The 14,184-nt window shown below is 41.8% G+C and overlaps 1 protein-coding gene across 6 annotated transcripts in view; it reads left to right on the forward strand.

Moving 5' to 3' along the window:
• The window catches only part of OXNAD1 (oxidoreductase NAD-binding domain containing 1), a 33,357-nt gene that overhangs the window by 5,380 nt on the left and 13,793 nt on the right, over nt 1-14,184 (forward strand). For 4 of the 6 annotated variants that reach the window (XM_014537556.1, XM_014537560.1, XM_005863626.2 and 1 more), the window contains exons 2-5: nt 1,467-1,626; nt 3,462-3,588; nt 3,887-3,950; nt 12,725-12,831. In XM_014537556.1, the coding sequence (XP_014393042.1) occupies nt 3,470-3,588; nt 3,887-3,950; nt 12,725-12,831 (290 nt within the window). In that variant the 5' untranslated portion in view covers nt 1,467-1,626; nt 3,462-3,469. Of the gene's footprint in view, nt 1-1,466; nt 1,627-3,445; nt 3,589-3,886; nt 3,951-12,724; nt 12,832-14,184 lie in introns of all 6 variants that reach the window. The other 2 variants (XM_014537557.1, XM_005863627.2) reach the window with 1 other exon arrangement.

Here is a 14,184-nt window from a genome sequence, read left to right on the forward strand (position 1 = left end):
CTGGGAGGAATTGACCTCCAGACCAATTGGCTGTGAGAACCAGTTGTGTCTACAATGGGAGAACTGCTGTGCTGGAAACACCCTTATGGGGCAGGACTTGCTTCAGTGGGGCTTTGGTGCTCACTGAGTCTGCCCCCTGAGTGTGTCTCTTAAGGATCTGAAGAGTTGTAATCTGGTGGTCTCGCTTTGACCACTGGGTACACTGGCTCTTGGATCTCCAAGGAGGTACAAAGTCAGCCACTGCCTGAGGCCACCCAGCAGGAGCTACAGAGAGATCTGCAGATTCCTCCTCTTTGTATGGGGTTTGGAGATGCCCAGATGAGTCGGAGCTGTGAAGCAATGCAGGCTGCTGAGGAGCCTTAGGCCTTCTTTTGGAAGCTCTGGGGTTCTTTGACCCAGCTGCAGTTTGTTAGGTTAGGTTGCAAAAGGCCAGTCCATTCATATGCAAAAGCCTCTTCGCACAGCTTGGGTGGGGTTGTAAATTGGGTGGGGCGTGGTCTCAGGGAATCACTGGGGCAGTGCAAACAGCAATGGTTGCCTGTCAGCCCTGCCACAATAGGTCCCTGGGTCTCTGTGTCCTGTGGCCCTGTGTAGGAATAATGACCGCTGCAAGCACCTCTGTGAGAAAGCCGCCCTCATGTTCCGGCCCGATGCCAGACAGTCCAGTTTCTCCCCATAGGAGTCTGGGTCCACTCTTCTGCACCTCTGCGCCTCCTACCAGTCTAGATGCGCTTTTTTCTTTCCCTCCAGTTGTCGGACTTCCACTCAGCCAGACTTCCCGTGATTCTGGATGATATCTGTTTTGTCTTTTAGTTGTAGTTTTGATGTGGTTGTGGGAGGCAGCAAGTACAGGCGTTTCCCTATGTTGCCATCTTGGTTCTCAAAGTAGGTAGTTTTTTTTAAAAAAAATACCTTATTGCTTTGGAAGTCCCTTTGAACACAATTTGATAAAAAAAAAAAAATACCCTGTATTTACCAGGAGGTGGCACTCTTGGTCATTGGTATTATTGTAAAACAAGATTTTAGAATTTTAAAGAGAACAGCTTTTAAAAATTAACATGTCTTTGTTTTCCAGTTTATTCAAACAGCATAATCACTAAAAGCTGTATCTTATGTGAGGACTATTTTAGCTATAATTGTCCTGAGCAGAACAATGTTTTCATATTAAACTATGTGCCTATTAAATTTTATTAGGGAACTTGGCCTTACATGACACTAACTGTATCATTCCAGCCATTGGTCTGGGCTTTCATAGGGTGGAATCAGAAAAGAGGGAAAAAACAATCATAAAAAAGAAAAACAGAAAGATGAGAGGAAGACTTGATGGAAGGGGGGAAATTGAGAGTAGTTTTACTGTGAGGCGATGCCTGCTGATTATAATGAGCCTTTTCGTTTGCAATAGGAGATTGTAGTTCTTTTTAACAGTTGCCCAAAACATTGTTCTTATACGTTGTCTCTCATTGCAGGAGCTTTGTGAGAGAATTTCAGTGTGTGGAAACATTGATCTGGGTTCCAACCAGTGTATATCCGAAGGTCTCAGTATAATACCAGGACCAAAATACTGCATATCCGTCAGCCGGCCAGCCATATACTTAATGACTCCTAAAAATCTCATGGACTTCTAAAGTAAGTTTCTTTCTTTCAGTGATTAATAGCATTTTTGGTTTAGCATATTTAAAGGAGAGAAACTACATTTAGTAGTTTTGCATGAGGTAAAGAGGCATTATACTTTTTTCATTTATGCAAAAGAAAAAATAGCAAGTAGCATTATTTATCCACAATGATGCTATATCATACTGTGGCAAGAAATAGATCTTTTACCTTATCTAAAGATTGGTTATGAAGCAGTGGCTCTTGTATACGATTTGGTTATAACTGAATAAATTACATATGACTTACATCACCACCTGATTTATTTACTTTTGTCTATATTTTGTCTCTACCTTTTAAAATATTAGCTCCCTAAGAAAGCCTTTGTTTTGTTCATGTCTGTATTCCCAGTGCCTGCCACATAATGGGCTCTTAATAAATATTTGTCAAATGAAGGGTTGAATTAGTGAGTATGGAGTAGGAACATAAGCACATCTAGCTTGAATATTTTTCTAACACTAAATGTATTACAATTAATTTATGTAGTGCCTTCCAGAGAGCTTAGAAAAAAAGAGTGTTCATGTACATCTTTATTTATTCTCAAGCTGACTAAGATAGGCAATATAATGTGTTAAAAGTGGCCATCTTAGTCAAAGAAATATTTAAAAATTGGCTGAGGAAAGCAGAATACATAAAAAAAATACATCATCTGATTCCCACTCAGTACTTTTCTTGATAGGCCAGTAGTTTTTAGACATGGAAATGTTGGGGATCCTTCTGGGTTTTGTTCTTTTAAACTTTTTATTCACATATAACTTACAAACAGAAAAGTACATAAATCCTAAGAGGACAGCTTGATTAAATTTTTTTATTAAGATAATTTTTTACAATGGTTTTAGGTTCAAAGCAAAATTGGGGGGAAGTACAGAGATTTCCCATATACCCCTTGTCCCTGGAAGAGCATAGCCTCCCCCATTATCAACAATCCCCCATTATTAACATCTCCCGCTAGGGTGGTATTGTAGTTCCAGTTGGTGAACCCACATTGACACATCATTATCACTCAGAGTCCATAGTTTACATTATGGGTCACTCTTGGTGTTGTATGTTCTATGGATTTGGACAAATGTATAATATATATAATGATATATATTCAGCATTATGTTATACAGAGTGTTTTTACTGCCCTAAAAGTCCTCCGTGGTTTGATGGAATTTTTACAAAATGAGAACACCCATGCAATCATCATTCAGATTAAGAGATGACATTATCACTACTGCTTCCCCAAGGGTAACTGCTAACTTGATCTCTAGCTTCATGGATTAATTTTGTCTGTTTCTGTACTTTATATTACTGGACCCACAGACTGTGTGCTCTTGAGTGGCTGCTTTCATTCTTTTCATTCACTTTGATGTTTGTAATATTCATCTGTTACCTCATGTAGTTGCAGTTTGTTTATTCTCAGTGTTGTGGACCTCAGCGTGTTTCTCCCTGCACTTTATCTAAACAAGAAACATTAAAGACTTAGTGGTGCTCTTTGATTGGACTACAGTTATCAGGCAGTTAGCAAATCTACTCCCCTGTAATGGTGTAAGATTAGTCACGTGAACTTGGTCAGAGATTTTGGAAACTAATAGGGAACATGAATATTTGGTGGCACCAATAATTGCATTCGTATGTATTGTGGAGATCAGTTGAATCAACTCTGAATAGTGGCAGAAATTTTGTCAGGGTGAACGAGGCCCTTAATTGTTTTGCCATTAGATCAGCTCATAACAGCACCAACAAAAATGTAAACTCTTCTTCATTGGCCCCTAAAGACTCCCCACTTTTTCTTAACATTTTTAATTTTCAGTGTTCTGTTTGCCCAGGAAGCACCATGGCCTGTGCTGCTGTCTTGGTTCCTGGGTTGTTGCGAGGCTCTGTGGGAGCCATCTGCTCCCAGGCTGCTTTGTTGAAATCAACACGAGGCGCTCTGCGCCACCTTACGCTAACCAGGTGAGTTACCGACCTTCAGTGTCATTTGAGGTTGATTTTCAAAGAGACCTGACCTGCGATGGTCGTGGGAGGCATATCAAACTCCTGAAGCCATGACATAACAGACTGCTTAAATGTGCATGGCATCAGTAAATCGTTAAACTTTAGTTAGATGTACAAATTTTTATAGACCATTTTCTAGGACCCAGAATGTTATATTGTATTTTGGATAGTCATGATATTACAGGGCAAACGAATTTAATTCTTTCTTATGAGGATAATACTTAGCTTACTAACCCAATTTGACTCTCTGTTACAGCATAATGAAATCCAAAAGGAAAACTGATCACTTGGAGAGAACGGCAAATGCCCTTCGACAGGAGGTTGGTATCTTTGGGCTGTAGCAGGCTTTCCTAGGCAGGATGGTTTGCACACAGTTAAGACTGGCTTATGGAGAAGGTACTAGATAAGCTCTATCCCTTCGAAGGATAGTCAGGGAAAGTTGGTAATTTTTCTGTTTAGAACTTTTCTGAACAGGCCATGTGACAACTGATTTGAAAAAATGATAGTGAAATACTCAGATTTTTCCCTTTAAACTTGGGATGAATAGATTAATTTTTTGATGAAGGAAATATTATAGCAGCAATTGAGGGAACTATCCTCACAAGTATGATGCATAGGTTTATATTTTAGGGCTAGAACTTCTTTTAGAGCCCACATCTTATGAATAGCTTACCTTTCCTTTTTCTTTCTTATTTATGTTTGACACCATGTCTCAAAGTCCTTGTTCTTATCCCTACTTTAGAACAACTTATTTCATCAAGGGAGAACACACTAACATCTGAGAAAGGAAGGTGGACGAGCTCTTATTACATGGGCTGACCTTTCCCTACCATATTCAAACTAGAGAAAGCTAATCCACCACCTGAAGGGGTCAGGGCTGGGAAATAAGGATCCTCACCCTTTACCTCAGTGAGTAACCACATTTTCTTTTAAAAACTTAAATTGGATATATGTTTTGCTTTTTGAGTGATTCTTTATTTGGAAATATTTAGCTTAGTGTTCTAAGTTAAAAATATTTAATATAAGGAAGGATTTATACACTTTCATAAGCAAGGTCAGAAATTGTATTGTTGCAGTAGTTGAAATTTTAGAAGACATAGTTGGGTGCTCTTTGATGTAATAGAATATTGTTTAGGCTCCACTTTTCAGGCTGGTTTTCTTTTCAGAAAATTGCTTTGGGACTGAGGGCGGTATGCTTGTGAATTCAATGTTTTCCTGAGAAGCCTATGTAAAATTAGTTCAGCATAATAGATATGGATGTGTGGGACAGTACACTTTTCCCACTGATAGTAAATCTGAAAATACCTTTTCTAGGTTTATACAACACAAAAAAAATGCTGATTCTGTAAATGTGAGATTTGTTAGAATTTCTTTTTCAAAAAGCGAAACCTTGCCAGTTTTGAAGAAGAAAAAGTGGGTTAACAGTCTTGGGCTACGCTCTTTTCTGTTATATTTTGAGGCAGGTAGAACTAGAGCAGAATTTGGCAGGTTTTCTGTAAAGGGTCAGATAGTCTTCGGCTTCATGGGCCAGTTTTAGCCCCAACTAGAAAACTCTGCCTCTACAGTGTGAAAACAGCCATAAACAACACATAACAAATCGGTGTGGCTGGGATCAAATACAGTGTTCTTTATCAGAAGACCCAGATATGGTGTGTGGGTCATAGTTTGCCAATCTCTGAATTAGGATAGCCGTTTCAAAAATTTACAGGACAAAATTATTGAGACTTTTAGTGAGGGGGTTATTTTGAGCCAAGTTTACGAAGATTAATGTAAACTCTAATCCTGCAATTGAAAAGTTGAGAATTTTAAAGCTGAAAAGTCAGAAAGTATAGGGCTAATTTCAAAACCTTGGCGGAAGAATTTTACAATTGCAACTCTTTTCCTTCTATTTCTAATTTCCCCTTCTTTCCCAAACAGAATGAGAGCTGGGAGCTGGGAGGAGCTGGATAAAGCTAGATGTATAGCCTCAGCAGTATAAGGTCATCAGGGGTGAGCCAGTCTGATCTTGGACTTGTTGAAATGTTGGGCCATAATAGAACTGGCCCACCACATGGTCTCGTCTACCACTCTTGTCTTTAATTTGAATTGCAAGTATACTTTACAAAACTCCCCATATGCCATTTGCTCTTCATTTCAAGTCTGTGAGGTAGCCTAAGGATAGGCTGGCATCTGCATTTTACAAAAGAGGAAGCAGAGCCTAGGAGATAATGAATGGCGTCTCCTAGGGCCAGAGGGAAGCTGCAGCACAAGTCTGTGATTCTTAAGCCAAAGGACCTTGCTGCTCCTCCTGGGTGGGTGAAGAATGGACCACTCACCCACCCAGAAATGTCCTTTCCTTACTAGACATTGGGTTCCCTATAGAGAACTTATCGAATGAGCATATTATGATGTTGATGCTTCTTTCTTTAGGCTATAAAGTGACCAGTCTGAGTCATGCTGATGCAGGAAACTGGGCTCTTGAATTGAATGGCATTTGACTATTTGTGTTGAACTCACAGTTTTTCCTCAAGGATCAAAGAATAAGCAGTCTGGGTAGCCTTAGAAATGTCAAAAAGATAAGAGTAGAAATACTGTAATGCAATAAGGATTGTTCAGGCAAAACTAAGTTTTCACTGGAGGGGTCACTCTGTGCCTAGCTCTGTGCCTAGGCCCACTGAGCAAGATGTACTCTGTTCATCAATTTGATGGGAGAGTTTGGTAATGAAAGAATTTTGCCTATGCTACTGCTTCTTAACTACGCCCAGAACTTAACTTGTTCAGGTCTAAATGTATAGTATTGGTGCATTTCAATAATTTAAGTGACCTAAGAGGCAAGATTTTTTCCCCCCAGGGGGCCCAGTCAGAGGAAGTATTTTATTTTAAATTCAGCTGACATGTGTCAAGTGCCTGCTGTCTGCCCAGCCCGTTGTAGGTGCAGGGGACTCAGCAGTGCATGAGGCAGGTAAAGCCCCTGTTGTATATGGAGCTTCATCCTGGTGCAGATAAACCAGTGAATGTCAGGTGTCATACACTATTGTCGGAGTACTTACTAATGAACTCTGCTCACCTTGCTTGCTGCGCCAATTGTCAGAGTAAGTTTCTCCTTGATCCTGTTCATGACGCCAGTTGTCAGGAGCACTTGCTCCTGAGTCTGCACATTCTCCTGAACCTCCTCGCTGTGCCAGTTGTTGGGAGTACTTACTCCTTTATCCAGCCCAACTATGCCAACTGTTGGGTCCGAGCCCCTCTGCCAGAGACTGGACCTTCATGGATGCTGGGTATTGGACAGAGAAGATAGGAGAAGTCATAGGCATATAAGAGAGTCTTTATTGCAGAGCAAGTAGCTAACAAGGAGCCATCACATAAAGCAGTCCTTCAAAGTAGCCTTACAATGTAGCCGCACAAAGCAGCCCTTGCTAATACAGTAGCAAACATAGGAGCCATACTAAGCATCCATGCACTGGCTGGTCAACAGCACATCTTTATACCAACTTAGACAAAAGAGGCTTCTTGCCAAATAGTGACATCAATACTTGGGATACAGAAAGGCACGCCTGCGCATTGTGTACAGTATAATTGCTGTGACCTTACTTTTGTACCTGCATATGGCAAATTGGCCTTGAGCATCCGGCGTACTCTGGACAGGGCCCCCACACTCAAATTAGCCTTGAACATCCAGCGTACTCTGATCAGGGTTCCCACAACTATGAAGGAAGTGAACCAGGCTAATGGCTGGAGTCAGGGTGCTATTTTAAATGGTACTACAGTGGGGCCTTGACTTACAAGTTTAATTCGTTCCGAGACCGAGCTCATTAAGGAGCTCGTTAAGGAGCTCATTAACTCAAAGTACTCTATCAACTCAATGCAAAAAGTCGGCCAAGAGACAGCTGGTATCTCAAAAAACTCGTTAGTCGGGACACTTGTAAGTCAAGGCCCCACTGTATTTGAGCCGAGACTTGAAAACAGAAAGGAGCCAGACAGGTGCACAGCATTACTGGCAGAGGGACTGGCAGGAGCCAAGTTTTGAGGCAGGGACTTGCTTGGCCTATTCAGAGGAAGGTGGTAGGAGGAGGGGTAGGCAGGGCCCAGGTTGTATAAACAGCTGTGGGCTTGGATAAGGAGTTGGGATTTTGTTCTAAGGGTGAGGGAGGGTTTTAAGCAGGGAAATGACAGGTGATTTACATTTTAATGGGTCACCTATTTGCTTGGTAGAGCACTGGGTTTTTGCTGTGCTTTGACACCAGGTTGGAGGCTACTGACAGAGTCCCTGGAGAGATGATGTGGCTTAGAGTAGCCTGGTAGTGATGGGGTCAGAGAGCAGTGGGTGGATCTGGGACAGAGGAAAGGCTAATGGGATTTACAAATTGAGGTGAAGGTGCAGTTAGTGAGAGGAGAGGAAACCAAGGGATTTCTGGCTTTGGGATTTGAACTCTGGATAGATGATGATGGTGCCATGTATTTGCTGACACGGAGGACCAAGCGTGGAGGAGGGGAAATAAAGAGCTCAACTTGGGATAACCTGGGGTAGGAGGATGGGAAGTGGATGGAGTTACAGATAAAACAAGATTGGCCATGAGTTTTATCAACTCATACCATGTTGACTTTGGAGCATGAGTTCATGAAAGTTCCTTATCCTATTTTTACTGGTTTTGTATATGTTTGAAATTTTGCATAATAATAAAAAGGAAGAAGCTTTGGGAGACAAAAGCGTTCTGTGTTGGATGTGTTGTTTGAAATGGAAATTCAAGCCAGCAGTTGGGTGGACGAGTTTGGAGTTCACTGCTGGAAATAAAAAGTTTAAGCTGCATAGAAAGTAAGGGAACCCTAACTGGTTTGGCTCAGTGGATAGAGCGTCGGCCTGTGGACTCAAGGGTCCCAGGTTCGATTCCAGTCAAGGGCATGTACCTTGGTTTCGGGCACATCCCCAATAGGGGGTGTGCAAGAGGCAGCTGATTGATGTTTCTCTCTCATCGATGTTTCTAACTATCTCTCTCCCTTCCTCTCTGTAAAAAATCAATAAAATATATTTTAAAAAAAAAAAGAAAGGGAAGAGGGCCCAGGCCTCAGCCCTGGGGTGTGTCAGCATTTAGAGGTCAGGCAGGAGAAGAAGGGCCAGGAGGGGAGAGGAGAAAGAGGGGCAGGTGGGGCAAGAGGGAAGTCTGCAGGGTGTTGGTAAAGCCAGGAGAAAAGTTTCCAGGAGGGAGGGGCGCCTGTGCTGGATTCTGCGGAGGTCATCATTGGGTTTAGCGAAATGGATAGTGGGTGACCAGAATGACTGGCGTTAGTCCATTGCGGAGAGTGAAAGCTTGGCTGTCTTGTGTTGGAGAGAGAATAGGAGATGAGAAGGTGGAGCCAGAATCACTTTTACGTGATTGTGCCTGGATTCCAGTATCTGCTTTGCCACTTACTAGCTGTGAGACCTCACGTTTTTTCATATGTAAAATGGGGATAGTACTAACCCTTGTCTTCTACAGTTTCTGTGACGGTTGAATGAATTAATGTGTGTAGAGTGCGTGGCACATGGTAAGCTCTGATTAAAGGTGTTTGCTCCTAATGTTATTATTACAGGTGGAAGATCTGAGTGCTTGCATGTGTTCTCGTGGAGAGGGGGGGGAAGGGGTGATGAATGAGAGAGGATACTTGCTCCACTGAAGGCTTGAGAAGGCAGAGAGATCAGCCAGGTGGATAGGTTAGCCTTTGGTAGGAACAAGGAGAATTCATTTGCCAGGATGTAGTATTGACAGGCATAAACCACTTGAGAAGTTGTACAGTTGGCAGAATTTTGTGCTCTTTCCTTGTCAGTAAATCTCTTCAGTAAAACCAGTATCTTTTCATCAGGTTCTACTCATCAGAGTGGTATTCTGCCTCAGTTGAACTGATGGCTCTGGGCCGTGGTGTCCTCATGTGTAAAATGACATAGTATTTTTTGATGATGACTGAGTTTTCTTCAGCTCTGAAATTCTCTGTGCCCTCTTTTGTTTCAGGTCATCGCTAATCTTGGCTTTGTCTAAATTTTTAAGCCAACAAAAGAATGAATGGGAATGAACAGCGGAAACCATTTAGGTTTCCCAAAGAAAGACCTATTTCCTGTACAGAGACTGTTGTAGCAGCAGTAACATCAAGATATCCTATATAAAACCAGCTTTTTAAAATCAGTATGATGGAATTTCCTTTTAGATGCTGACTTCGTCAAAGCCTTAAAAATGCGTGCTAGTAAAAGTTGGCAAATGTATTGTTATTTTATTGAACAGTAGAAGAGTCTAAATGTTATTTTATGGAAAACTTAATTTCCTGCCATGTGTTTTAACTTAGGGCATGGCTAGTTGAGGTTTCAGTTGCGAAATCTTTTGATCCGTTAAGTATGAGAACAAGTACAAATGTTAAAACATAAAGTTTCTCCATCATGTTTTACTTATTCAATCAAAGTAAAGAAAAAAATGGCATACAACAAGGGCCATGATTACAGATCTTAATCATGTGAAACTAGCTTCAGAATAAAATAAAGATGCGGCCTTCAAAAAAGATTTTGCTAATGTTTTTAATCCACTTTGCTAGAAATCTTTATGTAGTGTACAGTATTTGTATTAACGAAATAAAATAGTATTAAAAATCATGAATTGTACAAGATATTGTGTGTGACCACTTCTAGCAGTTGTGCCCAGATTATGAGGACTAATGGCAACAGATATATATATTAGTGTGTGAGTTACTACCAGTAGGCATAAAGCATCTAATAACATTGTTGGTCATAGGGACTATCCAAATGAAAATAGGACTTTTTCAATAGAAATTTAGCTTCTTTCCCTTCTTCATTGAATTTTGTATTTGGACATTGGCAAATGATTGGTGATTTCATTTCACATAGATGAGCATGTGATTGTGAAGCATGCTCACATGTTTCAGTTGGAATTCTGTGTTCCTCTTCCTCCTCCAGCCAGCGATTATGAATGTTGGCTTTTCCGCCACCAGGTGACCCTTTGGGATGTGTTTAAAGCTTACACATATCTAGCTCTGTTCATGAGTCTGACAGATGCCAGTTAAGCTGTTATAAATGAATTAATCTAGCTGTTGGCTTTGTTTCTAAAGATTATCATATTGAAGGAAAATAATGTTTACAAAATAAACATTTCTGGAAACCTAAGAAAAATGAGAGTAATCTATATATATAAAAGGCTAATATGCTGTGTCTGACTGGTTGCTATGATGCATACTGACCACTAGGGGTCAGGCGCTCAATGCAGGAGCTGCTGAGCTGCAGTGACTTGGCAGCGGCGGTTCTCAGGTGACACACCCCAAAACCAGAGAGGAGGGAGCCTGATTCCTTGTGGGGCCTCGGGATTCCACCTTCGGCAGTGGGTTATGTTGTTGCTGGGGCACTGTCAGCTCGAATCTGGTTTACTGTACACTTGTGTTTGTGTTCCACACCCTGTACGACAGCAACTTTGCAGAGTGCCCTCTCACACTCTGGGACCCCTTGGGGGATGTTGGAGAGCCAGTTTCAACACCAGGGAGGGACCGAGGGAGGTTGGCTCCAGGGCGTGTCCGGCCCTTCTTGCCCAGTCCCGCCCCATTGGCCACCTTCTAATTAATTTCCTTTCAATGTACACGAATCTGTGCAGTGGGTCACTAGTAATGTAATAAAGGAGAACCCTCTGATGATTCTTATTGTCTTTGTAGTAAGATATTTAAAATCGACTGTGTGGCAAACATAAGATTCCTGTTCTGCTGAGGAGACCTGCCTTCCCTGACTTCTATAGTTTTGAACATGAATTTAGATTTTCTGTAGTGTTTTTCCCCCCACCTAACATTTTTTTTAAGCAACAAGGGCTCCCAAACTTCTAACATTTGTTCTAGAAACCAATTTTAAGTGACTTTAAGTTAGAGTTTCCATTTATTCTGCAAATATTTACTGAGTCTTACTGTGTGTTAGTCCTGGGAAGTTAGTATAGATATAAATTCTACCCAATATCTGATCTCAGAAGGCATGTGGTCTGTGTGAAAGACTTGTTCCTGAGTATTTATAATTACATCAATATGGGCTAAGTATGATAATAAAGGCAGATCATTTTATGGGTAGAGTTGAGAGGATGGAGAGAAGAGGAAGGCCTCCAGCAGAGGTCTGGAAGGTGGGGTATGGGGTTGATAGACAGGACTGAGAGCGTGTGCCACATGCCGAATGACTAGGCAGCATTGGGGAGGTAGACAAGTGTCAGGTGCCTTTGAGGACCAGCATGCTGTCCAGTTTGGCTGGTAAACCAGTAGCACAGGGATCCAAGAGGAGCTTAAGCTGGTATGAGTTACAAAGGCCTTTAGCATTCTTTTATATTTGTAGTGGAGTGTTAGCCCTTGAAGGTTTTTGAGCTGGAAAGTAACTCAGTGAGGTCAGAACACTAGGAGTATTCATCTGTTTTGTAGTTGCTTTTAATTTCTGCAATTTGTATGTCATGGACTTCTTGCAGGTTCAGAACAAACACAGGTTCATAGCTAACATAGTCCCACTTTGCATAGGTTGTACTCACAGAGAATTTAGACGCCAGGCTTACAACAGGTCTTCATTCCCTGAGCAATTCTCAGGGTGCCCAGCCTGGTGCATGGCACATGCTAGACTTGCAACAGATAAACGCTTGCTTATTAAACAGTCCCTTCAATAGATGGTTTTTGTATGTAGAATAAAACTCAATTAGTATTTTAAAAATGTTTTTATTGCTTATTTAAAGGGAGATGAAGGGAGAGGGATAGAGAGAGAGAGAGAGAAACATCAGTGAGAGAGGAACGTCATCGATGCCTGCCTCCTGCACGCACCGCACCCTACTGGGGATCGAGCCCACGACCCCGAGCATGTGCCCTGACTGGGAATGGAACCAGCGACCTCTTAATTCCTGGGTCAGTGCTCAATAGCTGAGGCACACTGGCAGGGCTCAAAAAGAAAATAATTAAAATTTGTTCACCTGGTGGTAGGCAGCATTTTAAAGCAAAGCATGCTTTACCTTGTTTTGCAATTTTAAGAAACCACATCTTTGTAGATTTTGAAAAAACCTGAGTTACCAGAAAGCCACAGTTTGTTCCTTGCATTGTGTACACACTAACCTCAGCCAGTTCATCTTTTGACTCAAAGGTCGTGACGGCAGCTAAGGTGTGTGGAACAGCCAATGAGTCACCCTCTGTGAAGAGGCTCCGCCTGCTTGTTGCTGATCAAGACTTTTCCTTTAAAGCCGGCCAGTGGTGAGTGGCTTTTCTGTTTCTAGGGGTTGTATGTGCTCAGGAAGATGCCACCAGATAGAAGGGCTTGTTTTTGTTTCTGGAAAGGACGCCTGTGGCCCGCTGTTTCTCCTGAGGGGTAGGAATCTAGACCACCTCCATTCAGGGTGAGCCTCCTTGACACGGAGAACCAGTTTCTGTCCTAGCCTCAGAGCTTGCCTCGGTTTTGAGCCCAGACCCTCTCAGTCATACATGAAAATTGCTGCCTTGAGTTTTTCTTATTGAAACAAAGCAGCTAGTTCTGGTCCATGGACCTGACAACTGATAATTCTGTCTGTAAGATGGTTGCTAGTAAAATGCAATGAAGTAATCTAACCTGGAGTTACGTGTTGCTGCGGATTGATGTTTTCAAAAATTAGTGTTCCTTACGTCAAATTCAGAGGAAACAGCAGTCTGGAAAGAAGAATAACAGGTATGTCACAGAGCTGACCACCCTCTCAACCAAGTTCCTGCACCACTCATATCTCGTCTGGGTTGAGTTTATTATCAGTGCTGAGTTCATTATCAGGAGCCCCAGGCAGGCCTAGCGCACACCACACTTATGAGTCGGCCCGTTGGGCTCTGAGGACTAGTCAGTATGCTGACAGGGTAACAGCCCAGCTGTCCCGTCTCGTCCCACTCCCTGCGAATGGCCTCACGGAGCTGCAATTCACGTTGAATTGTAAATAAAGCAACTTGTATTTCCTTAGGAAAGGTGTGTTTGGGTGTATGTTTCCTTTATTTAAATAAAGCATTCACTTCTAAATGAATTTCTGGCATGTCAGTGTGGTCGCATTTCTTAGGAGTCACTTGACTAATTTTGGCAGTCCATCTGGAAATGTGGTTTTGTTAGAAGGAGGATGTGTGATAATAGCAAGTGTGATAATAGCAAGAGTTAGCAGTCTTGTGTTAATAGTTTGCCTTTGAATTTAGAACTAGAAAACAAGATGCTGATTGCAATAATTTGCGTTTGTGAAGCAATTTACTGCAATCTTTGCACATGTTCAGTGATACATATTAAATGCATTTGGGCTGTTTTAGGGGGGAGGTGGGCAACATTTTTACCCTTCAAAACTATTTAGCAGTTATTACATTGGAAAATGGAAACTTTAATTGTAACGATCTGTCTTTCCACATTTCCCTTCTGGGGAAGTATTTGTGTCCTGTGCACAGCATTGTCTCTTTGCCTTCAGCTCTGAATTGTGCCAAGACTGTCCCCAGTCCCTGATTAGAAAAATCCCATGCGCATTGGTTTATAACGCTGCTACCATGGTGTGCCTGCAAGTGTATTAGCACTTGCAAACTGTGGTTACCTGATGAGGAAAATGTCATCATTCT

The sequence above is a fragment of the Myotis brandtii genome, unplaced genomic scaffold (assembly GCF_000412655.1).
Source record: "Myotis brandtii unplaced genomic scaffold, ASM41265v1 scaffold18, whole genome shotgun sequence".
Lineage (NCBI taxonomy): Eukaryota > Metazoa > Chordata > Mammalia > Chiroptera > Vespertilionidae > Myotis > Myotis brandtii.